The sequence below is a fragment of the Haliaeetus albicilla genome, chromosome 20 (genome assembly GCF_947461875.1).
Source record: "Haliaeetus albicilla chromosome 20, bHalAlb1.1, whole genome shotgun sequence".
Lineage (NCBI taxonomy): Eukaryota > Metazoa > Chordata > Aves > Accipitriformes > Accipitridae > Haliaeetus > Haliaeetus albicilla.
In genome coordinates this window covers 6,029,646-6,055,427 of record NC_091502.1, presented here as the reverse complement: position 1 = coordinate 6,055,427, position 25,782 = coordinate 6,029,646, and the positions used below count along the sequence as shown (strand labels likewise).

Genomic DNA, 25,782 nt, shown 5'->3' with positions numbered 1-25,782 from the left:
ACGTCGCCTCGCCCCCTCAGCGGTGCCATCACCAGAAGGCAGCACCCAAGCTGCCCGCTGGTTGTCCACCACCTGCCCTGACCCCGGCGGCTCAGGGAGAGGGTCGGCGATCCCCCTGCAGCAGCGGGCCAGGGCGGCCCGACCTGGGCTCTGGGGGGGGAGCCCTGAGGGCCGGGGGCCCTACGGGACGTGGGGTGCCCCGCGGGGGTGGGTGCCCAGTGGGATGTAAGGCCCCCGTGGGGTGCAGTGACTGGAAGGGGGGGGACGCGGGGAGGCCCCGAGGGGCGCAGTGCCGAGGCCGGCGTGTGGAGACGGGGACATGGCGCCCGATGCCCACACGGGACGCGGGGGCCGGGCGGGAAGCGCTGCCCTGCCCTGCCCTGCCCTGCCCTGCCCCGCCGCGGCCCGGCCGGCCCCTGAGGACGGCGGGCGCCTCCTTCCCACACAGAGACCCCGAGGGCGGGGGCGGCTCTGCGGGCTCCCCGCCGCCGCCGCCGCCTCCGCCGCAGCAGCAGCCGCCGCCGGAACAGCCCGGCGAGGGCGGGCGGAGGAGGAGGCGAGGCCGCGGGCGGCCGGGCCGGGCCGGGCCGGGCCGGGCTACGGAGGCGCCGTCTCCCTTCCCCTCGCCCTCCTTCCTCCCTCCCGCCTCGCCTCGCCTTTTCCCTCACCAGCCGAGGAGTGGATCTTGGAGGATTTCCGCTGCAGGGACATCCTCAGCGCCGTGTCCAGGCCGGCCCCGTTCGGCATGCTGCGGCCGGGGCGGCAGGCGAAGCCCGCGGCCGGCTAGGGCGGCAGCGGCGGCGGCGGCGGCGGGCTGGCCATGGGCCCCCCCCTCACGCAAGACGCCGCGCTGCGGCGGCGGCGGCGGCCGCTGGCACCGCCGCGGCCCGGTTGCGGGGGCGGGCGAGGCGCTAAGCCCTTGGCCGGGCTGGGCTCCCCGCCGCGTCTTCCTCCAGCCCTTTTTTCCCTCAGGGACGGGGTCACAGGCAACCCCTCCGGCAGCGGGGGCCGCCTCTCCTTTCCCGCCCGGGACGCGCCCGCGGCTCGCCGCCGAGGGGCCCGGGGGACTCCGGCCTGAGGGGCCGGGACGGCCCCACCGCCGCGGGGCGCCGGCCGGCCTCCTCCGTTAACGCTCCCGGGGAGAAGGCAGGCCGCGGGGCCGGGGCCGGGGCCGGACCGTCTCCTCACAGAAACAGCGGCTTCCCGGCGGGCAGAGGGGAGGGAACGGCCTGGCCCGGCTTTGTTGTCCCCGCTTGTAGGTTATAAACGGACTCGGTCTGCCTCACGTCCCTGCAGCCATCTGTCCCTCAGCAAAGTGCTTCTCCTGTGGTAACGCAGCCTCTTGCAACTCCATGTACCCGGCGGGAATCATTACGTGAGGTGCGATGAACTCGGGGCACGGGTGGGTTTTTTTGAGGTGTCTGTCTGAAACTTGTGTTTTACTGATGTTTTAGGCACACAGAGCATCCCAACAAAGCCGCCGCTGGGATCAGGATCCCTAAGCGGGCTTCTTTGTTCCAGTTACAAGGGCATCTTTCATCACTGTGGCATGCTGCCAGCCTCTTCACAAAAGGTATAGTTCCTTCTCAACTTAAAATATCTGGTAAATCAAGGATAAAAAAAGAAATAGAGGAAAGATTAATCAATATGCCACCTAACTCTCACAGCACATCACCTTTCTGTGCAAAACATTTGCAATCCTGAGAATTTGCCTACCAAGGACAGGCAAAGAAGCAAAGAAATCGAAGGGCAAAAAATAACTGAAAAGAAGCCTTTCGATCTTTACAGATGCTGGTCTCAATCAGGCATAGCTAGCAGTGGTTGCCACATCGTAAGGGGTTGCCTTCTCTACTAGGTGAGCTTCGAGGTAGGATGGTTTAAATGAGGCAGAAGCTCCCGCGGGATGAGGATGTATTGAGTTTTGGGAAGACCTACTGCATAAGAAATGGTCCCCAGTACCTTGACGGTCTGTGAAAAATGGCCCTAAATCTGTATCAAAACCACTCTACCATACAGAGTTGGCTGGCATACACAATGGGGAATTTGGGTGTTGCTTCAAAGGTCATAAATAATGCTAAACCGCTGAACCTCACTGTACTTTGGTGTTCTCACATATAATATGGAAACTGATACTTTCCAGCTACAACTTCACAAAAAGTTGCAAATAGAAATTTTGTTGAAAAATCACTTTGCGCTTCATAAATGCAAAGTAGCATAGAACTGCAGCATTTTACACTCACTTCACTGACTGCATCATAGTCCACCTAGAGATGTTCACTTTGTGACAGAACTGCTGCAGACACGTTATTGGCCTGTGAGAAGCTTTTACTCTTGTGGATTTTATCACTCTGGGAGAAGGCTGGCCCAAGAGCTTTTGTGAATGAAATCATCTGGTAAGGGCAATGCCGAATGCTGGTGTTCCTGCGTGCTTTTCCCATTTTAAGCCCATGACATGGAGCTGGTTATTTTCATGAACATGATTTTCTCCATCAGCTTACTCTTTCGCCTCTCCACAAATTATTTTCTGTTGTGGTCAGTGGTTTTGCACCCATAGGAATTCCCTGGAGAACAGAAAATCAATTAACATATGTTGTTAGCTAGTAGACAAACTAAAGTCGAGTTTGCTTTGGGTTCAAGCTGTCAGATCAAAGTCAAGGAAAGTGCTCCAAAAAAGGACCAAAAAAGAATGGCAGCTCCTGGTTTCATGTTTACTTTTTCTTCAGAAATGAATCCTCGAGTGAACTGTTTACTGTACGCTGAAAGTATTGTCAATTGTAAGCCGTCAGCCCTGTCAGCCTGCAAGCCCAAGCAGCAGTTAAATGCATTCGCTCCTTCTCATACGCTGCACTTGCTTTCACCTCCGTGCCCTCAGTGTTCTCAAAGAGTGCTCCAGCTAACACGCCATCTGGCTTGCATCTACGCAGGGCTACTCTGTCACATAAACTTGACTACTCGAGCTCCTCAAAGACATTTAATTACCCAACCCACACTTACCACAACAAGCCTGAGATGTATCCCTGTGGAGGGCAGATCCCTGAGCATTAGAGACCAGGCATTTCAGTGATGCTTAATGGTATGGAAGAAAGAAAAAACATCTTTGCCCCTGCATAGACTGTGAGCATCAGAGGACCTGCCTGCAGTATCTGTCTCCAGTCACAAGTTGATATAATCGTACACTGCGGTCTAATGGGAAGTCGAGGGGAGAAAGTGGACTGCAAAAGTGTCTAAGGAAACTGGGTGTGCAGGATAATCTCAGTAACTGAGAAAGAACCTGAGTCCTGCTCAGCAGGCTTAAGAGTAGGGCCCGCAGGAAAGCTAAGTGTGCAGTCCAGAGGTGAACATGAGTTGGTTGTGTTTCTGAAAGCTCACGTTCATTAGTAACCAGCTGACAAGTAGCAGGTTAGCCCTGAGTTCTGAGAAAGGAAACAGCTTGTTCAGCTGTGCAGAACTCACCTTTGTCATTTTGTTATGCAACGCCTGTCTTTGTCATAGCGCTGATGTGCACTAAATTGTGTATTATCGGGCCCTGAGTCATGGCAGTATGATTCCCTGGGGTCTGTTGTAATGGCTCCATGGTTTGAATGATGTACCGAAAAACAGGAGTTGGTATTTTTCAAATTACAATGTACTCACTTTTCTAGTATTTATAGCAATGTACTTTCAAAGAGCTCAGTATGCATAATAATTATTTCAATGTAATAAATAAAGCAAAGGCAGGAAGAATGGTCCTGTGGTTAATGTGCCAGACTGGGAGACAGGATATCTTTATTCTATTTCTGACTGTGCCAGATACCGTCTGGGACCTTGGAGAGATTGTTAAGCCCAAATTTCCAAAAGATGCATCCTTTGCTCCAATTACTAACGTTATGCACAGAGTTTGGTTCGGAAAAAAACAAACAAACAAACAAAAAAAAGATACAGACCTTACTCAGAATTTATTATTAGTACAGCGGAAAACTTGACAGTCTAATCAAAGAACTATTAGGTGAGAGCTAATTACTACAGCAAAAGAAAGAAAAAAAGAAAGAAATCAAAGAATGCTGTTACAAGAAAAAACATCAGAAATAATAATGTTCATTTTTTTGTAGCCACACTTCCTGTCTGCCCTTTTTTTGGTGGTGTGCTTGCCCTTCTGCTGCCCCTCTGGGACCTAGGGCTGGTAGTGCCAGCCTTCCTCAAGCAGTGGGTGTCAGGGCTGCAGCTGGCCATCGGTGTCTTCCCAACAAGTTCTTTGCTGAGAAAAGCAAAGAACTATTATGGGGCTATTTTTATACGGTTTTTAACACACCTTTACACCTTGCTCTTTCTTCATTTGTCTACAGCTCCACGTTACATCCAATTTTACTATATGTGATGCCATTTATGTATTTTGCATACTTGTTGTTTGTTCTTTTTTGTTATCCCTAGACCAGTTTTGCCCAGCTCCCAGGTCTGCACTGCTTTAGCTGACTGCTGGAGAGCTCTTTATAGCCCTGAGTTCTCCAGTGCCAAGGCTATGCCCCTTTTTTTTATCATCCTATGCCTCCTCTACAGTGTCCTGTTTCCCCACTTTCAGGGCACTCTGCTGTCATACCAGGCCTGTATTTCTCTACACTACATCATTATACTAGTTATAAATATCTCATTCTACGCAATATGATTTCTTGTCACTCGCCACATAAAAGCTACAGTTGTACCATACAAAGTTAAGCAAAAGTAAAACAGTTAGACATAGCTAGCTGCTCACTAGAGATGTTGCTGTTACAGCTAAAGAAAGCAAGAAGAAAGCCAAAGACAGGTCGAGAAAATCTCAGACAAAACAAGTCTCAGTCCCGAGGCCTTGCAAAGTCAGTACAAAGCCTGTGGCCTCCTACCAGCAATGCTGTTATTGGGCTACAGGACTAGAGTAATCGCATGCAAGTTCTGCTTGTCTAACTCTGCTGTCTTAAAAAAAACCACAACAGGCTGTCTTCCTCTTAAACCAAATCTTTGTGCTGTGGTGCTTTGCCCTTGCTTACGTGCATAGGATCAAAACCAGCATGATGCTAATTATATGCTGAGGTACATGGGAGGTTCTCTGTCACTCATCATGACATTTTAAAAAAGGTCAAAAAGCCAGTGCTTGCTGTTTCTAGATTCATAGAGGAAGCCACTTCCAGATCCAGAAAGTGTGCTTAGCATCACTCAACTTAAGAAAACATGTGAAATCATTTATGGATCTTCTTCACAGAGAGGCTGTACCTCTGTAGACTAATATGGGATGTGACCATTAATACATGAATATGTATTAATGTATGCATGGCCCACCTGTAACCTCTTAAAGGATCTGGTAGTCTCCTCTACTTTCTAGTGCAGAAGGGGCTTCACTCAACAATACACTGCTCTTGGAGTTAACCATAGCCCACAGATTTAACCCAAAGGTGGAAAAAAATTACGATGAATTGCACATGCAGTGGGTACATGGGAGAGGGGTGGCAGGGTGGAGGAAGGGTAAACCATTAACTGTCAGCGCAATGGTGGGGAAAAAAGGTCAAAGATTTGGAAATGTAGCCATCTTCATTTTTCAAGTCCCATTCAAATCTCATTCAAGGCTACACAGTTCTTTCATCTTACTTCCAGTTGAAATTTTCCATCCAATGGAAAATAGTCAGCGCCAGGCACATCAAGATTTTCCAGATGACTTTTGAATAATGACACATGTAAACAAAATTGTAGTAAGTAGAATAATCACATTGACATGTTGGAAAGTGAAATGGGTACCCATTTTGTAGCAGGAGGTGATCTGTGATTTGCCTTAAAAATACTGAAAAACTGAAAAATGCTGAGCCCTTTCTATAGTAACACTAACAAAACCAATGAAACTAAATAAAGAAAAAAAAAGTATTTTTTTCTAGTATACTCAAGACTCAGTACTTATCATAACAACTGTTGGAGCTTCTTCATACTTGCAAGTTAATTCAGGAAACAAACATCAGTGTTATTACTTTACCAGAATAACTCTGAGTTTGTATGCTTTTAAACATACATTCAAAATGCAGTGAGCTAAATTGGAACAAGTAATTTTTATTCCATGATAATGGTGTCCACAGAAGGAATTAATCAGGCTGGCTATTGATGGAAAACTGTGTGTAGAACAACCCTTACAAATGCTTTGCACAGAAAGGACATATGGTACAGTAGACCGTAGTTTAGACATTCCCCCAGGTTATACTGAGCAAGTTTGTAATTAACTAGTAATGAAGAAAAAAATGTATTCTTAATAAAAGAAGGATAATACTGAAGTAATGAAAAGCTTAATGAAGAAATGTTTAAGATGAGATTAATTTCCAGAACGTAAATAGTTCTCAAAATGCATGGGGTGTATTTTCATTATTGTTGCTCACTTCCTTGTCCCGTGGCTAGGTTGCTAGCTGTGAGTCTGATATTCTCTGGCTTTGTGAGATTGGTGCAAAGGGAATCCAAGGCATGCATATAATACTGCCATGCTGATTTGATGGCGCTCACTTTGTACTGTTGTAAAAAAATGCAGAAAAGCAAAAGTTGGTCCCATTCAGATATGTTCAGAAAGACTGAAAAGAAGCTGGAGAGAACTTGTTAAGATGAAACCATGCTCTGCAGCAAGTGTGTAAATGTCCCAAAATAGGGCTATTATGGCCAGGCCATCATTTGATTGGAAATAGAGTTCAGTATATAGTGTACCTGTGATTTAGACACTATTTAAAATATTTAGATACCAGAAAAATTTAAATGTCATGTACCACAGTAAAAAAAATAACTTTCAAACCACTGAAATATAGTTTAATATAGCAGAGGGGCATTTTGCGTACTCTAGGAACCAAAACTCCCAGCACTCCTCGTTCGCAGCGTTTTGGCTGACGAGGATAAAGGGCACGTTGCTCACTGCCCTTCCGCTCTTCAGCGAACGCGTCCGTCTCCTGCCCAGCAAACTGAGCTTTCTTCCCCTGGCAGAGACAGGCGGTGACTTCGGCCGGGGTATCCGGGAGAACAAAACCCTAACGGGGACCCCCGATTCCCCCCCAACATAGAGCCGCCGTGCCGCTGCGGCCACCGCCGGCAAACACCCGCGGGGGCTGGCGGGCAGCGGCGCCGCCGCTTCAGCACCCTGGAGAGCTCCCGCCGCCGGGGACGAGCCGAGCCGAGCCGAGCCGAGCCGAGTCGAGCCGAGCCCGAGCCGAGCCGCAGCCGGGGCTCCGCGTCCGCCTCCTCCCACCGGGGGCTGGGGAGGAATCCCAAGCGGCGGTTGGGGTTTTATCCCTCGTCGCCCCGTGTGGTTTGCAGGGCGGGGGGGAAGGCGAAACGTTGCCGGCGGGGGCTCTGCCCGCTCGGCAGCTGCCGGCGTTCGGCCGCTTTGTTTGGCACGGCGTCGGTGGCTGCGCCGGTGGGCGAGGGCTTGGGGACACGCCGCCTGCTAAAGGGCGCAAAGAACCAGGTAACCGCCCGAGAGCTGTGCCAGTAAAACTGCAGTCGATGAATTTAGCACTTGGCTTTGCTTAGTTTCATTTAAAATGTTCACCCCGTCAGTATTCCCACGCCCAGCCAAACAAAGGCAGCCCCGTAATGCCGAACTCGGCTCTGCCTTCCCCTCCCTCCCACGGCCGCCCCGGCCATCAGCGCAGCAGGAAGGGAAACCTTTCTTCCCCAATCTTTCTATTTTTCGCCCTCCCTGCTAGAAGAAGCTGCGGCTCGGAGGGAGGAGCAACGTGCTTCCCCCCCTCCCACCCCCCAGGGCCGTACCGCCGGGTCACCTTCCTCCTCCGAGACGGGTCTGTGCTCCGGGCAGCACCGCCAAGGCAGCCCTTGCTCCTTGTCGTCCTTACGCCTTGTCGTCCTTGCTCCTTGTCGTCTGGCGCCCTCGCCTGCTGGCCGACACGTTTTCATCCTGGAAACTGAAGGTTGAATCGGGATTAAGCGGGTCCAGGCAGTGCAGAGAGACCTGGCCGGGTTTGGGCTCTCAGCGCGCTTCCCTCCCGAACGGTCCATCTTATTCAAATTGTCCTGCCCACCCCACTTCTGCCACCGTGGAAGTTAGAAGGAATCACATCACGGTGTCTTCTGGGGGCTTGGGTGTCTCAAACTGCATTACTCTCAGGGGCATCTCACAACCTGGTCCGTGTGGCGAAGCAGGAAAGGAGCTATAACTTGATTCACGTGGTGGGCCAGAGCGCAGTACGGATGCAGGGGCGTGATGTGAGTTGAGTGACTGAAATCAGCTGGGAGGCTAGATGCATGTACAAGGAAAACAAAAAAATTAGAAACCTTTTGCTGAAATAACCCCAAACTTGCGTTTTTACTCCAGTCCCACATCAAACAGAAAGTTTCAAAAAAAACCAAACTAAGCAAATGGAATTGAAACAGTCTAAATAGGAAAAAGGTCTCAGCTGTCACGATACTGGGGATAGCCCCCAACTGTTGTGTCTATACAGTGCTAAAGTAGCCCAACAGAAGGACCTGAATTCAGATGTGCAATAATTCTAACTTAATCATTACGCTATGATGCTTATATTTTTCCCTTATGAATATATGCTTTTTCCTACAAAATTCAACTTATGTATATATATGCGTATGTGCGTACACAGAGACACAACCTACAGTGTTAGGCAAGGAATATGATTCTTTACTCTCACTGTGTGCATATTGAAGTTAACTGCTACACATACACACACTAACTACACACTAACTACGCTCATACACATATTGGCATTTCTTATCCTTTCAGTGTTTATATGGACAGTATTAACACTGAACAAATGGAATAAACTGCATGCAAAATGTGTTCAAGAATCAGTAAAAGGAATAGTACCAGCAACCATAGTGCTCTATTAATGTATCACTCAGATAAGGGCAAGACCTCTGTATTAAAATAGCAACAGAGAACATTTTCTTGAGCACGCATGCTTGAAGGTAACGGGATGAGCCATTATTAAGGTAGCTCAAACCCCTGTGAACTGCAAAAAGAGCTCACAGTCTGTATAAGTTATGTCTAATGTTCAGCAGAGTTGAACCAATGTTGCGTAAGGAAGTACGTTATAATGGAACTGGCCTAGATGAAGGCTTAATACGAAAGATGAGGCAGAAAGGTTCAAGGCAAAAATGAAAGTGCTTTTCGTGGAAGTAGAAGTAAGCGATATACTATATCTGTCCCACTTTACTCAAGACAAGAACCCCAACTGTGGGTTATAAAAGCCTGAAGTCAGGCCTTCATAAAGGACTGCTTAAAATAACGGGACAAAGTGATCCCCCATATCCCATTATAGCTGTTCAACTTGTAGAAGAAAATCAAAGCTGTGTTTGTTTTGTTTTATTGTGTATATGTTTCCTTTTTGCACTTCAGGCAATTTACATTACACTAAAGATAAATTTAATGGTGGGATAAACACCTTCTGGAGTGCCAAGGAGCAACTTGCACTGAGCTGGCATTTGGTGAACGTGCTCCAGGTCTCGTTTAGACTGGTCAGAGTCCAGCGATACCTTGCACATCCAAAAGGTGGGCTAACCTCATTGCCGCTGTAACAAGAGCAGGCTGAGGGAAGGCTGCAGGACACTGGGCAGTACTTGCCTGTTGTTGATGGTTTCTGTGTACAGGCTGAAATCAGATTAGCTGCACAGCATCTCAGGAGGGCAAATGATATGCTTTATTTTAAAGAGTCATCTCTGTATACTGCACCGTTGTGTGCCCATTTCTTTTGTTGTGTATGCCGCTCTGATCAAAGCTGGGTACACGCAGCTCCATAGTTATAACCACAGTGTATGACTGGATAACGATAATGCAGAGCTTTCTGCCATTTGCCCCCTCTCTCTCTTAAAATCCTGCAGACTGCACTGACGTATGGTCACTGCACTCAAAAGGAGAGTCAGGTCTCAAAGCCTCTTCAGGAACTGGTAAATCCTACAACCCCTCCATCAACTTAACTTCAGTGTTTCTTTTCAGCGGTGTATACTGAAAGAAATAGTCCGTAAATTTTGATGGGATGAGGAAACTGGCAAGAATACTCGCCATCATTTCTGAAATGATAATCCAGAAATCTCCTAGACTGTTTGTGCCCTGCTGCGTGGCTCTTCCAGCAAGACATCAGGGTGGTTAAAGTGCCCCACGAAGACTAGGGCCTGTGACCATGAGGCTTCTTCCAGCTGTCTGAAGAAGGTCCCATCTACTTCTTTTTCCTCACCAGGTGGTCCATAGCAGACGCCTAGTACAACATCGACCATGTTGGTCTGCCCACTAGCTATGGCCCGTAGGCTCTCAGCTAGCTCCTCATCCATCCCAAGACAGAGCTCACGCATTCCTGCCGCTCTCGCACACGAAGGGCAGCTTCTCCCCATCACCGTCCTGGGCTGTCCTTCCTAAACAGCCTGTATCCATCCATTGCAGCACACTGGTGGTGTGAGCTATCCCACCACGTCTCTGATCCTGATGAGATCATAGCCTTGTAACCGCACACAGACCTCTAATTCCTCCTGCTTGTGCCCCATGCTGTGTGCACTGGTCTACAGGCACTTGAGATGCTGATTTCCCAGAGAAGGTAAGACATCTGTCCCCACCACCCTGTCCTGTAGGCCCTTCCTTATTTGTGTGCACACACCTGGAGTGACCCCACTTCAACTCTCTTCTCTTAAGCGGTTTGTCCTGTCCGCATCGCCCTGCACACTCTGCTTATCATCTTGGTCCACCGCTTCCTCACTTGGCTGCAGGTTGTTGTGTCCTTCTCCTCGTCATTCCTAGTTGGCCTGGTGGTCAGGTTGGTTTCCTCACCAGGTTGGTTGGGCTCTGATCAGTCACTTGGTAGTTACTACATGACTGCACAGGCTTACTTCAGCAGGAGCTTGGGCACAGGGAAACAGCATCTGCTTTTAAAAACAGAATGGTTATTTCCCATCAAGGCAAAGGCATTAAGTGGCAGAACATAGCCTGCTATAATTTACCATCTCCTTTCATACTTCCAAATTTGCATGTTGCCAATTGTCATGTCAACAGCTCCAGAAAACTGTCCTCTCACGCATGCCTCTGGTTCCTTTCTTTATGTACTTAAATATTTATTTTTCATACTAATTAACAGTCTGCCTTATATTAATAGAACTAGGCTGTGCAACTCTGTTTGGCTGTACAAATCAGCCATGTTTATGCCACATCTAAGCCAAATCTTACTGTCATATTTATATTAACATAATTTAACCATGCCTGTAGCTTACCAAGATGCTCGATGCCAAAACCAGCCTGATAACCTATCCTGTATGTTCCAGGCAAACTATCATATTTCACATTCTGTTTTCCATTTAGCTGTTGTTTTTAGATTAAAAGGCTACATTTATAATTCAGTTGTACACCAGACAACAAACCACTTAATTAACTAATTCCCTCATTGTATTTCTAAAGATCTGAAAACATGAACAGAATGACCACTTGACACCGAGTCAAGCCAAGAGAGGTTGTGCAACCTATCACAGCAATGCTGCTGCACAAGTCATAACTTCTTGTTTTGTTTAATTCAGATTAGAGTGTCTGACAAACCTCTCGGGTCACAGCACTGCAAATACATGTTGTACATCTTGCTTTTCACAGTTCTCTGCTGTTGCTTTTCTGGTTTATGGTGCAGTATAAAGCAAACATCACTGTTAGGGTACAAATATGTCACAGACCTACTGAAACACAAAACCAGTATGATGCCCTTGTATTAAGTTTTGGAGCTATTCTCTGTGTTCAATAAACTCTGAAAATAAGACTAGGAAAACCAGGAGGAGTGATGCCCCTATTATCCCAAATCTCTCCCCCTTTCTAGACATGTACATGATTCACATAACTTTTCAGTAGTGCCAGCGGAAATTACTTTGCGGAAATAGTCTGTTCCCAAGATGAAAGAATGAAAAAAGCTTGGAAATTATTACAGGTGTACAAAAAGATCTAATGAATATGGAAGAGAAGGAAAAGGAAGTTAGAAAGAGTCAGAGGAACAGAATGAAATTAAAACACTTCTGCCCAGTTTGCAGTTATTTGGTAACACAGGAATCCATTTCTACATCATGTATTATTAAAGAAGACACTATTAGAGAGGCATACAGGGCCATAATAGCAGCTAGAAAGTCACTGATAGCATCACACATGCAAGAAATGGAAAAACCTATCAACTCAGCCTCATAGTTCTCTATATAATTTCAAAGGCCCTGTCCAATCCAGCTCTCCGGGTCATTTTCCGCATTAAGGCTTTCTAGAGACGCTCTGGGTTAGTGCTGCCAGTTGACATGAACTGAATATGTCAACCTAAATAAACTGTTATTTTTAAAACTTCTGCCCACATTTTTCTATTTATTTCCATAGAAATAAATTACTTTTCTCAATGTCACCAGTAAAAGTCATTTAACATGTCACTTACTTCTTCCAGAGATAAAGCTAGCCTGATGCCAGTACCTATAGCTGTGCACGCTGGAGCAGGAGATGACCAATAGAAAATGTCTACTGGAGATCAACCAAAAAAAGAACAGAACAAACCTGTGGCATTCCAGAATTTGAACATTAAGCTTCATTATTTCTTTTTGTGGAAAAGGACTAAATAAAACCCAGCTATAAATATTGGTATCTCCCGACTCGAATAACATGTTAGAAACTGACATTTTCAAAACCACATTTTGGATAGTACGCAAAATGCTGATCTCATTCTAAGTAACAAATGGGATTCAAACACTTTCGTATTCAATCCATTTTCCAGACATCTCTACCTTTAACATATTTGTTTACAAAAGCTCTTTAAAAATAAACCTATCCTGTGCCACTTGAAAATGTTAAGCATTTAAACTCACTCAAAAATTGACTGAAACTGCAAAAATGAAGCTACTAATAGCTAAGCAAGTGATCTCAATGTTACCCATACACACTTGCTTTAGTGTCTGACCTCAGCTTATTCCAGCGATAGCAGACAGCAACACATACTGCATCTTGCTCTTGACAAAGAATGTGATGCACAAATATACTTTGATGCCTTTCTAATATTACAAACTTGAGTAGACAAAGTATCTTATCATTGTGCTAATTTATGTATCAGAGATTTTCTTTTAATGACATGTAGTAACACTGTAAAGCTGTCCTGTGAAGGATATAGGCAAAGGCTATTGCACCTTTACATGAAATACACAAAGAGTAAGCAAATATTACTCCTCTCCTCAGCCCTTTTACAAGCAAAAGAAAGGATAAAATATGTTATTACCTCACCTAATCGGATGGAATTCAGGGATAACTGAAGGAATTTAATAATCAACAAACAAGCTTCACTCTGTCAGTACTTTCAAGTACTTACTTTTAAGTACTTAGCTTTCAAGTTCTCCTCAACAAGTATCAGCTTAAGGACAATTACCATATTATTTTCTGAAATTCTTCATGTATTTACCTCTAGTCCCCCTGTACTAAAAAAAAACAACAAAAAACAAAACCCTCAAACCCCTCACAAATTACTGATTAAATAGCTAGAAATAAATGGTTAAACTATGATGTAGAAGGCATTGCTACTGAAATACCTGTGCTATGTGACATACTCACAAACGATCAGAAAAAAAGAAATAACAAGTGATAAAAACTGCAAATGGTACAGAATTATTGGGGTATTAAAAGCTAAGACAAATCACAGGATGCAGGGTGCCCAGGATGAGAAAATATGACTTGCACAACATACAAAATAATCCAAGAGAAACAAAAAAAAGTGTACAATAGTACACAAAAAAGCATACAATAATCCATGCTAAATTAGCAATTAACATTCAGGAAAGTGACTGTGAAATCTTTTTGCATAACTTGTTAACGTATCAGCTCAGTGTTGAGCAGCAATCAAAAGTAACTCTAGAATACTAGGAATTATTTGGAAGATGACAGAGGAGAAAAAAAAAGTTGTTATATCACCATATAATGCCTAGTGCATTCACATCTTGAATTGTGCATGAGCACAAGTCCTCCCACTTCAAAAGAACGAGAATAGTTTCGAAAGAATAGCTTCTATATAAAAAGAGATTAATAATAATTAATGACTCCTCAATTATTAAAAAAAAAAAAAGAGAATGGGCTAAGTCACCAGCAAGTGAATGGAAAGGTGTTATTTATGGTGACATTGCTTCTTACAGTACAAGAACTAGGGATCATAAGATACTAAAAAGCAAGTATAAAACAAGTACTGCTCACAGAAGACAAACTGTATAACTGCAATGGGCAGCTACAGAGATCAAGAACACAGATGGCTTTGAGAAGTGATAGAAAATGCATGGAGAGTAAATTAACAAAGCTCTTGAACACAGATATGACTGTTGGAACATGAAACTCCCAGTCACGGACAAGGTAAAATAGTATTTGGGGGTGCATGTGTAGAACTGAAGGAATGTCACAGAAACGCAGGTAACAGAAGCCAATACCAAACTGAACCACTGAGATTTAATTGGTCCCATCAACACAATTTGCTGGGAAAGCTGAGGAACAAATGACACGCCTCTCCAATGGAGAGTAAGTACTTGACAATTCGCATGCAGCAGGACAGAAATACAGTATGGGACACTTTGTTTCCTATCCAACAGCCTATGATTTCTACAGAAAGCTCTCACTGTACTTTTGGATATTCCCCCACAGCAGCTCAATTACAAGTACCCTGTCGTACAGGATCTTGTAACGTACGAAACTATGCTCTTATGGTTACACAGTAAAATCCCATCTGAATCAAAGAAGGCACAGGGAATCTCCCTTTACCCCTAGTGCATTAGTGTAGGAGTCGAGCACAATTCCAACCAGTTAGTTAAAAAAAATGCAGTACAAAAAAAAAAAATCCCCTACAGTAAGGATTTAAGTTAAAACTGACCTTGAAAGAACCGACCAGCAAGGCAATGGTAAGCCAAAGACAGGTTTCTACAAATGTGGCACTTGAGTCAGGCAGCTTTCAAATATAAAGGAAAACCATAAGGAGACAAGGAAGTAGGAGAAGGCAGCCAAGTATTTAGATACTGTCAACATCAGGAGCTAACAGAAGTAACAGAAAAAAAGAACGTAAATATAAGCTAGGTCTGACAATCACATTTACATCTCCTCACTCTTTAATATGGCTAAGGAGGCACTCAAGAAAAGTGTCAACAATGTTTGCAATAATTAGCAGTCCAAATCACATCAGAAGATATCTTAATCATATCCTTAAACTCATCTAAATCTCATAAGAGGATTTCTTAGAGCTACTTTTAGGAATAAAAAGAAGCACTTCTCTGGAACTTTTTTCACAAGTTTTTCACTTGCAAAACTGAAGTAGACATCCAATAGCTTAACACAGGATTTTATAGTTTCCCTTCAAGGATGTCATAAGCAGATGTTTTAATTGAAGCACCTGGCACAGAAGTGCATTTGTCAAGGCCATCTGTAGGCAGAGAAAGTCAGTAGGACTTCCTCACTTTAAGTATTCTTTCTACCACTCAGAATACACACACATAAGAGTATTGCACAATTCTGCCTTTCTCTAAGGATTGAGATGCATATTGCTCAGATGAGCTTTATAACGTTCAGCTTACTTCAGAAGCCCCAAGAGTGCTTTGCCTTGCATTTTTATCTACCGTAACAGCTCACACACGTTGTGGAAACACAAGCACACAGCTGGGGAAAACCGGGGAAAGAATGAAGTGAGAACTGAAACTGAACATCAAGAATGATAAATCTTACCAATCTACAGGATACAGCTCAACAGTAATTCACACAAAGCCTCAATTACTTACTTTGCAACTTTATTTCTTTATAAGTTATTGGTATAAAGTTTAATATCTAATTATACAGTAATCTGGGGACTTTAAGGGAAGCTTATTTTGTCCTTTTTAGTGTCTTTTGCCATTTGGTCCTCAGACATGTTTTAAGAGGACTAATGTTATATGTGTACCTTAAATTTCTGTACAAAAACACTTCAAGCCTTTGTTTCGTTTTTCTGAGTAGGATGCACAAATCATGCATATTGTAGACAATATAATGGTCAAGGAAATATTTCCCTCTTTAAACTAAGGCAGTTAAAAACCCATGAATATCAACTGAGTAATTTGGAACAGTAAAAAGGCTTCCTCAGCGCTCATTTGTTCTTTGAGCAAATGTCATGTTCAGTAAGACACAGCCTCTTAGAATTATTATTGATTTGATTGCTGTCTGCATTGAAAAGACAGAGATTGTCAAAGACAGCATTTAGTTATGTACATTTTGTAATGTCACTAACCCATCCACTTTTGAATATGAACTCATCAGCATTAAGCATTGTGTAAAACCACATGCAAAAATTGCCATAAAATTTTTTAAATAGAACCAAATTGGCAAGTTTTTGGAAAGGATATTTCAATGTTAAAAAAAATATAGTCTATTAAAATGAGCACTTCAAGTAACTTAAATATCTTTAGCAAACATGTCCAGCAAGAAACTCTGTGTAAAAGAAATTGTTCTTAGAACAAAAAGCTAGTGAATGGCTATTTAGACACTAATTTTTCAACACAGTGGTGGGTCTGTGTGAAACAATTCGTCATCTAAATAAAGTGAGTCCATTACACTGTTAAAAAAACATACATTAAGCAGGACTGATTAACTATTGCATTTCTGTATTTACAAAAGTGCTTAGCATAACAAAATTACCTAAAAAAATATAAACTTTACCGATATCATTTGGTTCTATGCATACTCCTAGATCTGCACTCGGAGAAAAATAGTATTTACATTGCTAGATTTAGACAAGTTTCCTAGCATTTTTAAAGAAATTTAACAAAACTCCCCAAACAAATGGACCCCTATGTAAGTCAACTCATTCCATCTGGCTCATCATAAATAGAGCAGAAGCAAATCCTTGAGTACTGAGCAGTATAAATAATTCTAGCCATTTTCTGTGGCATTAGACCCCAACACAGGCTGCCGACAAATTGGGCAAGTGGAGTTTTCAGAAAGCCAGCGATCAATACAATGAATATGAAACTCATGCATACAAGGTAACTGCCTTAGCTTATTCCCTGTTACATATTCATTAATGCAAACACTACATGTTTTGCTTATTTCATTTTCAGTGTGAATATCCCCATAGTTCCGGGTAGAAAGATTGTCAATCTGCTCTTTGGTTAAACCTCTTAAACGATCGTCATCATCGTCTTCATTCAGCAAGAAGAAGTGGGCAAGTCGAAGTATGGGCAGCGTTCCATTTTCTACTAGGTTATTAGCATCCTGAGACTGCCTGTTATCTTGGTTTTCATTATTGCGACCATAGCGTTGAATATCATCACTCTGTCCATTTGCTTCCCTGCTGCCTTCTACTGCATGCCCATTTCTAGATGAAACTTCACTTGGATCACTGCTATTGTTTGCTGAATGTGAGTTATTCTGCTCTGACTGCACATCTGGTAAGTGATGACCACCTCTTTGCACTTCTGAGTTAGATTCAGTTTCCATTAAAGAACTCAGTTCTCCAAAGCCTGTCATAATTTGTCTAAGGATTGATCTAAGAGCTACTGATGAAGGTTCACCAAGCCCAGTTTCTGAAATCCGACGAAGAGGTATCCGTATAGTGCTAACGTAGGTTCGAATACCTGCACGTTCTGATCGTGATATCGTACGCCGAAATCCCCCACTGTCACTTTCAAAGGTAACTGTGTTTTCTGCCATTCCTACTCTAGAACGAGTTCTACTGGCAATACTGTCACGATCTCTATTTTCTCCAGGACGAATTCTTCTCACTTGGAGATCTAATGTAATTGTTGGATGCCTTCTAACAGCAGCTACTGGCCTACTAGATTCCTCCTCTTCCAAAGTTATTCCCAAGGATGGGGCTACACCAGAAAGTTGAGGATTCTGAGTGTTACCTCTTGCTTGTTCTTCGGCAGGCTGTGGAGAAGGCTGAGCTGTTTGTCTTCTACTTCTGTTGCCTTGCTGTGCATTTCTCTCCTGCCTCTGCCCACGTTCCTCAGAATGAGCAGTATCACCTTGCCTTTGCAGCGGAGAGCGGCTTCGACTACTTAAGGTAGACCTCAGCCGCAGAATTTCTAGTCTTTGGTTTGTACTCCTCCGAACATTAGTTCTAGCTCTACCTCTTGTGACTCCTGTAGAAGTACCTCTTTCTGGTGTTTCCCTTTGTTCACCAGTAGCTGCAGAATTATTACGTGTAGTATTTGTTTGGGAAACACCTGTCAACTCCCTCGTTCTACTCCTAAGCCTCCCTGAGACTGGACGAGAGGCTGCTTCAGAGCTTTGTGCCACGGAACTTCTTACAGACCTGGTCCTTGCAGTGCTTGAAGCCTCACTGTTTCCCTCTCTTGCAGTCCTGCTCCTCGTTCGTGGGGTTACTGGACTGACAGCTCTTTGATGTCTTCTTTCTAAATACATTCTGCTACTATCTATACCCACATACTCCTCACTAGCAGTTTCAAAACTGTTATGCTCATGATTTATGTTGATTTCCAGACTAAATCGGAACTCCCCACTGTTTGGATTTGTTCGACTCACGGCTCTCCAGGTTTGGTTCCCACTCTGTCCACTGCGAGTGGCATTTCCCGTGCGACGAAATGTGTTCAGCCATTCAAGCAAAGAGTCACCATTTGAATTTTCTCCAAGAACATCAGAATCTGAGAGAAACAAAAAAGCGCAAACATTCATACAACTGCACGCTCAGCATACTATGATGCACTCCAAATCCTCTGTGCTTGCTAGGCCCTGACTTCAGAAACAACACAGTAGCAGGACAGCTAGCATGCTATGCTAACATAATTTTGCTGAAAATATGCTGTATGTGAAAACGTCAACAAAACTCAACAGTTCAACCTAGAATTTTTGTCTCACCAGCAGATACACAGAGAAATTAATAAGCACAGATGGCCTCTTCTGAGAAAGTGTTCAGATTCAGGTGGTCCAAAGTTAGTTGTATTTGTCCAATATCTGTCCCTTGCTTAAGCTATCAACTTGAGGGTATCCTAGTCAACTAATTTTGATAAAGGAAGGAAAAGCATGACAGATTTTGTCATCTTCTGGAAAAAAAAGTTAAAAATTGTTTTCTATAAGCAGTGGAATAAATGATGCATGGTTTCGACAGATTTGCTCCTTTTGTGCAAATATACTCTTTTCCTACTGCAATATCCACAGCTCCATTCCCAAATCTCCTCCAACTACAAGAACAGATACAATTGTTGTGGTTAGTGCTAACTATGTGCATAAAGCAAGCCAATGGTCATGATCACAGTGAAGGTTTTCCCTTGAAGGGATCAGATTCAGCTCTCCCTACTTCACCATCTCCCTACTTTCATGAAACCTGCAAAAGCTTTGGCATCTTCGTTTCCAAGTTGCCTATTCCTCTCCTAAATATGACCAGAATTGGTCAAATGATGAAGCCAATATTGCTGGGGAAGAGAAGACAGATAGTGCACATAATACAAACCTCACTCCATTAAAACAAGCGGAAATGAAACAACAAAAACAACAAAACAGTGGAAAGATTAACTGTTTCCTAGTTAACTTCTGTTCCAACTTCTCTAATACACGATAAAACCTTTTAAGAATTAGAAGAATGAAAATTATTTTTGCGCTATTAAGTTTACTAGCCAAGAGAAACCAGGGAAAGAGGAGACAGTAATTTGTGGTTTACATAAATCAGTTTTCATGAAGTATTTCAAGTTTGGTTTCATATTGTTAGGACATCTCTCATATTTTTCAAACAATGCAGAAGCACAAAGCAAAAACAAGACGTGAAATGGCTGGTACTGAAATCTATCAGCATTTCTCTTAAATAGTTGCACAGAACAGTGTTGATGCATCACATGCTATGTGTATCTATATATATGAATGATGTTTACCTCCAACAGTTCTACTTTCACCTTCTCTGTTATCCAGATCAGTCTGTGATGCCAGGCGCTCCTTAGCCCCCTCCAAGCGTTGCTGCAACTCTTCTGCTGTTATTTCCCCTGAAATAAGTTACATTTTAGTAACACTGTTAGATAAGACATTATTATTGGCTCAACACAGCCATGCAGAAATAACAATATTTTTCATCTGGAATGGAAGTCCTCAGAAATAAGGTAAAATTAATGAAACCAAAAAGAAAACAGCACTAGTGTAAGATTGTAACGCAGGTACACAGATAACAAAGGAAATAGGTACTGGGGTGGAAGGAAAAAAAGATGCTGAAGGTCTGTCAAGAGCATGCCAACTTCCAGAGGCCCCCAAAATTGCCACATACCAACAGATATACTTTCGTGTTATCTGGGTTTGGATATTATCTATATATGGACATGCTGCATTTGAAAGAGTTATATTTTTATTCCAGCTTTAGTATCTACTTAAGTTGTTAATTTTTACTGAACATCATTAATTTTGAATGGAAATGGAGCATTTTTTCCTTTCTACAAAGCCACAGAAATCAGGCTACTTGAGTCATACAACCACATGCAGCGCCTGACAGCAGTAGTGTTACTTCACATTACATCTTTTCTAATGAAGGTATCCGCATCTTACCTGGAGTGCCAAGCAGGTTGCGGTCTCTCATTAACCTATAGTCTTCTTCATTGAGTTCATTAATGAACTGGTAATATGCCTCTTCCCTACCGAGGCGCTCCAGCTGTCGTTGTCTCTCATCTTCTCCATGACTATGCTCTCGTGAAGGTGCCTGCTCACTGCCATTTCCTGCACGGTGCCGAGAGCGATCCATAATAATGCCAGGCTGTCCTGAACAAAACCAGAAGGTTAGACTGCACAGCAATCACAGTAATTTACAGTAAAGAGTTCCCAATATTTTCAATGAAATTAATTTATTAATAGCTAAACATGATTAAGGTGAGCCAAGCTCCATGTTATTTGCCAAGTCAACAGTGTAGTTTATTATGCAAGTATTTTGCTTCTAGCTTGCTGAAAAACAGCTAGAAGTCCCCTTTGCTCACTGAAAGGATGTACAAGTTGGTATAGCAACTTTAAAATAAAAAAGCAATGACAGATTTTTTAGCTAAATAAGGATATTCTAGAAAGTTAAAGGAATAACATAAAATGTATTTCCCTTCTCCCAGGCAAAACACAACAGCAGCGTAAAGTATTTTTAAAGCTAAAATGTCATTGAAAACACTGTTCTTTAATTACTGGACTATAATTATCCAGTGTAGACTCCTGACAACCACAACTACTGCTTAGAGAAGACTATCTTCCACTTGAAACACTCACTGATAAGCAGGTAAGACTACATTAGTATCTCCGTCAGTACTACCCCTCACATAGCACAAAGCCTACAGAGTCATTTTTGGTGGAACTGGCTCTTTTGACATTCTTACATTATTTGTATACTTTCCTTGTGCTCTCTAATCCAAGAATTAGCTAGCAAAGGGATACTCATCTCCAGAGAACTGGTGTAAAAGAGAAAGGGCTATACTTTACCCACAGTTCTTCATCACTTTTCAAATATTCAGCCAGTGGGACTACACTATTAGAAGGCATGAATAACCTTCCAGTGTCAGGAAGAGGCATCATCTTCATTGACTTCTGTGCCATTACCACCTCTCTCTGGTTAGGACTCAATCCTGGGCAGATCAGCTCTCAGACCACTCCCCAACTTTTCTATTTTCTAAAGAAAACCTGTTCTTCAACATTCAGTTTGAAAGAAGAGAAAGTGTCATCCTTTCAACGGGGCTTCCTGTTTAATAAAAGCCATCTGTAACACCTGCTGAGGCAGACACCTGACAAAAAGAGATCACTTCTCTAAAGAGATCACCAGGCCAAAAAAAACAATAGTATGTATGGCACCATTCTGCCTGTGTGTGAGGAGAAAATTATTGGGTAAATAGTTCTTTTTTTTTTTTTTTTTTTGGTCAATTCATGAACATATCAAAGTCACTTCAAGTATGAATTATGCGGAAAACACAGAACAGCATTCTCAGCACACTCCCAATCAGTAATTAGTCTTCACAAGAAAGGTGATGAGAAAGCAGACCAAACCTGTTAGACATACATTCAAGAAAGAGCAAATCTTTATCAATGCTGCCAACAGATAAAAAGAATCCGAAAATGTATTTGCCAACAGCAGAAGCTGGCATACATTTAATATACCTTTCTTATGTTCTTTGTGGGATCCATTCTGATGCATTCTTGGTCTCCTCATTTTCCACCCCATATGCTACTTCTCTCCCCATCTTCCCCCTGCCCCCCCCCAAAGGCAACTACAGTTCTAAACACCTCTTCCCAATCAACCTTTCCGCTCATCTGCCTCCTCTGTCAAATACTGCATTTTGATGTATTTAATACTTCCCTCCCAGCTCTTTAACTTATTTAGCTTAAAAGAAATCAAATCTGAGTATCTCCCCTTCAAGACTTTTTCTATTACCGTAATATTTGTGGGGGTTTAAAAATTACTATCGCCCTCTTGGCTCAGCCGCACAAGCTGTAGGTAACTGCTGACTTCCATTTCCCACAAGGGCTATGTTCAAATCGGGTCACTTCTCATATGACATTTCTAAACACATATTTCTCAGCCAGCTCTCTGTCTTACTACCCTGGTTTCCTCAAAACAAATGCAATTCCCACCCACCCTGCCAACAACACACAGTTAGCACTATTATTACCCTGATGACACCCGTCACTTGACTATTATCATGAAAATGCCCAATCCATACCGCACTGAATATTAAAGTGCCTCTGTCCTTGATGATTTACACTCAACTCAACACAGGCACAGGAGGCAAGGGAAAGAGGACAGATAAAATTCATTTAGTTTCAGGTAAGGTTGCTACTTAGATGCAAGCCTTAAAACAACTAAGGTGTTACTGTTTGCCCGATGATGGTCATAGTGAGTTAACTGACTTTTTGGGTATATCACTATATTGCTCCACAGAAAAAATGACATATAAATTCTTAAGATGAAAAGTCCATCACGTGTAGTCCCCCTCAATCTAAATTTTAACTGTTATTCAAAAGAGAGGCTCTTTACTTTTCATTTCTCATCCACAGAAAATCTGGAAGTCTCTTCTTCAGATTTCGTGGGTGGTAGAAAAAAATTACTGTTTTGTTGACAACTGTATGGTAGGATGATTAGTCACACTCTTTAAATGACTCAGAAACAGTAAGAAGTGTGAAGTGTTTGGTTGTCCCATCTGTTTAACATAACTGCACGGATGACAACTACTATCCATATTTATCAAACGCCATCAAAACTAAGTACTTTGGCACTTAGGATATTTCAGAGTAGTGAGAGTTGAAGGGTATTAACTGCATCAAAGTGAAGTACTTTGGCACATAAAATATTTCAGAGTATTGAAAAGTTGAAGGGTATTAACTACTAAGATGTAAAAAAACTGAAATTGAAATTCAGTTATGACTCAGGATTACTCTTCCTTTGCAAAGGAACAGGGGCCACATGCCAACAGTTTATCTACATTTTCTAGAATTTTCAACCTAAGACTAACTCCTTTAGTTTTTAATTCATAGTTACTCTGGCCCATTCTTGAAGATTTACACTCGTTTTTATCTAAGCAATATATACCTTATGCTTTTAGGTTTTGGCCTCTTTCCATGAATTGCTGCCCCCAATTCAATTAGGTACTCATCTTCGGAAAGACTACCACCTGATTGCAAGTGAGACGACTACGGAGTTTAGATGAGGAAGCCTCCCCGAGCGACAGGGCTATTTAGCATTTCTGTCACATTGCAGACTCCAGGAGAGATGATCTCACCGAATTGGAAAAAAAAAAAAAAAAAAGAAAAAAAAACCCAAACCCAGAAAGAAAACCCCACAGAGCCTGGGGAAGAAGGGGAGGGGGAAGGCAAGGCAGACAAAGGAAGAATCCGAAGCTAATTCAGAAACAGGCCGCAGGACACCCCAAAACGATCCAAGCCCGGGGCCTGAGGCCGCCCGCCCCCCGGCCAGTATCAGGGCCTGCAGATCCCAGCCCCGCGCCGGGCCCACGCTCTCCGGCCCACCCCCAGGGGGGGCCACGGGCCGGGCCCGGCGCCCGGGGGAGCAGGGGAGCCGCGGGGGGACCCCGGCGGGAGCAGGGAGCCCCGAGCCCCCCGGCCCGGCCGCCCCCGCCGCCTCAGACAGCGCCTGTTGCCAGACGCCTGGGGGAGGGGAGGACGAGGGGAGTGACTGACACGGCTCCCGCCCAATCACCTGGCCAGCTCGCGGCCGCCGACCAATCACAACAGGGCAGGGCAGCCCGTGTCCTCCCGCTTCTCTCCTCCCCAGACTCCCCGCTCGGGCCCCGCCACTAACCGCCGCCGGTCGGGTCGACTCCCTCCAGCGCCGCCCGCACCCCCCCCCGTCTCCCCTGCCCGCCGGGGAGCGGCGTCACCCGCTGCGACAAACCGGGGAGGCGTCCATGCCGCCGCCTAGCCCCGGCGGAGTCTGCCCAGAGCGCAGCCGGGGAGACCCCAAAGCCCGTCCCTGCCCTGCCGTCCGCGGCGCCGACCGGCCGGGCCCGGCCCAGCTCCGCGCTCCCCTTCCCTCCTCGGCGGCAGGACCAACCGCCGCCTAACGCCGGAACGAAACCGACCCCTGGGTGTGCGAGCGACGCGCTCCAGCCCCGATTGCGGTCCGGGCGGCTGCCGGCAGCCGCCAGCGCAGGTTCCGAGGGCGCGAGGGCGGCCCCAGCGGCAAGCCCCGCCCCTCCCGCACATGCGCGCGGCTGCGGGGCGGGCGGGCGGGCGGCCGTTGGGCGGTCCGCGTGCCGCCGGGGCGGGGTTAACGGCCGCCGCGCGCGCAGGCGGGCGAAGGCGGGAGGGTCGCTCCGTCCTGAGGCGGCGAGGGCTCCGTCCCGTTTCCTCCGTCCCTGTCGCCGGGCCGCTGCTCCCCCCTGGGCACCCGCTGTCCTCCCCTTCCAGCAGGCCGGAGTCACTCGCGGCCGTCCGCCGAGGACCGCGGGTTGCGGCTCAGGTCTTTGAAGCGGCTGTGGGGTTAACGAGCGGAAACACCCTGAGGAAAAGGCAAAGCACCAGCGTTCCCCCGGCCCGTCCTCGTCTCCAGCCGCTCCTCAGGCGGATCCTGGCGGAGCCCGCCGTCCTCGGCTGCTCCTGTCGCGGTCCCGCGGCAGCCCACAAGGTTCCTGCTCGGTGCTGTGTGCGCTCTCCCTTCGCGTGTTCTCGCTAAAGCTTTGGGAGTTTTCGTTTTGCCTAACTTGCCGTTCTCCACAGTCCTTCTTCACTTTAAATACGTAATGGAAGTCGTTTCAAGTACGGCGTTCTGTTAGCAAGCCCATTGTTGGTCAAAATCTGCGTGGTTATCACCGCCCTGATGGGTGTTAGCCTTACCTGTAAAGGTAGATAAACTCGCGCAAAGAGGATTTCACTAAACTCCTAATATCAATGATCATTATTATATTATACCCAATCAGCGTAAGACTGCAGCTTCAGTTAGCCGTTTGGTACTTCTAAGGAATAAGATTTTAATCACTCTCCTTCCCCTGCTCTCGCCTTCTTAGGCCTGGATTTTTAAATGGGATGCTTCTCCCATTTTCCATGACTATCTGCCTCTCCTTCCTTCCTTTCTATTTACCTTTCCTTTTGCAGGAATTTCCCTTCACCTTCTTAATTTTCTAAAATAAACCATTAATTGCTTAGTGCCGTCACAGAAACTTCGGTTTCAAGCTGTGATTTTAGTAATTTCAATTTGCAGAGCCTTAGAAGTTTTTCACACAAGATGTGAACCCTTTTACAAATTTCACATACGCTAGTTGCTGATATGCTGATAGCATCCACAAACTTTCTTTTCTAAGTTGCTTCTACAGATTCTTTCAACACATGGCAGAAGCTGGCAGGCTGTGACAGAGGAGCATGTTTCACATCTTACATAAATTATTCAAATCAGCAAAATG

General features: G+C 44.7%; 2 protein-coding genes and 1 long non-coding RNA gene across 14 annotated transcripts in view; 1 reads left to right on the top strand and 2 right to left on the bottom strand.

The window, feature by feature from the left end:
* ATP8A2 (ATPase phospholipid transporting 8A2) overlaps window positions 1-880 on the bottom strand; it is a 353,567-nt gene extending 352,687 nt beyond the window's left edge. For both annotated transcript variants that reach the window (XR_011328953.1, XM_069808117.1), the window contains exon 1: window positions 669-880. Coding sequence is in view for 1 of the 2 variants with exons in the window: in XM_069808117.1 (XP_069664218.1) it covers window positions 669-747 (79 nt within the window). In the remaining variant the exon portion in view is untranslated. The remainder of the gene's footprint in view (window positions 1-668) is intronic.
* A 393-nt stretch (window positions 881-1,273) lies between these two features.
* Window positions 1,274-10,033, top strand: LOC138690146 (uncharacterized). The gene is made up of 3 exons (XR_011328956.1): window positions 1,274-1,380; window positions 1,455-1,573; window positions 9,929-10,033. It is a non-coding gene; the product is annotated as an uncharacterized lncRNA (long non-coding RNA).
* RNF6 (ring finger protein 6) lies at window positions 7,173-24,569 on the bottom strand. Of its 11 annotated transcripts, none has more exons than XR_011328955.1 (7): window positions 22,028-24,179; window positions 20,453-20,662; window positions 19,795-19,902; window positions 18,455-18,573; window positions 14,820-14,894; window positions 10,581-10,842; window positions 7,173-10,187 (listed from the first exon to the last, which is right to left on the bottom strand). XR_011328955.1 is itself a non-coding variant. In XM_069808126.1 (6 exons), the coding sequence occupies exons 1-5, from the start codon at window positions 22,089-22,091 to the stop codon at window positions 14,867-14,869; spliced, it is 612 nt and encodes a 203-aa protein (XP_069664227.1). In that variant the 5' UTR covers window positions 22,092-24,179; the 3' UTR covers window positions 7,173-10,842; window positions 14,820-14,866. The 11 variants fall into 11 exon arrangements, 9 of the variants coding, with proteins under 9 accessions (XP_069664227.1, XP_069664226.1, XP_069664228.1 ...); XR_011328954.1 differs by having other exon boundaries at window positions 7,179-7,886; XM_069808126.1 differs by having other exon boundaries at window positions 7,173-10,842; window positions 14,820-14,977.
* Window positions 24,570-25,782: the final 1,213 nt, after the last annotated feature.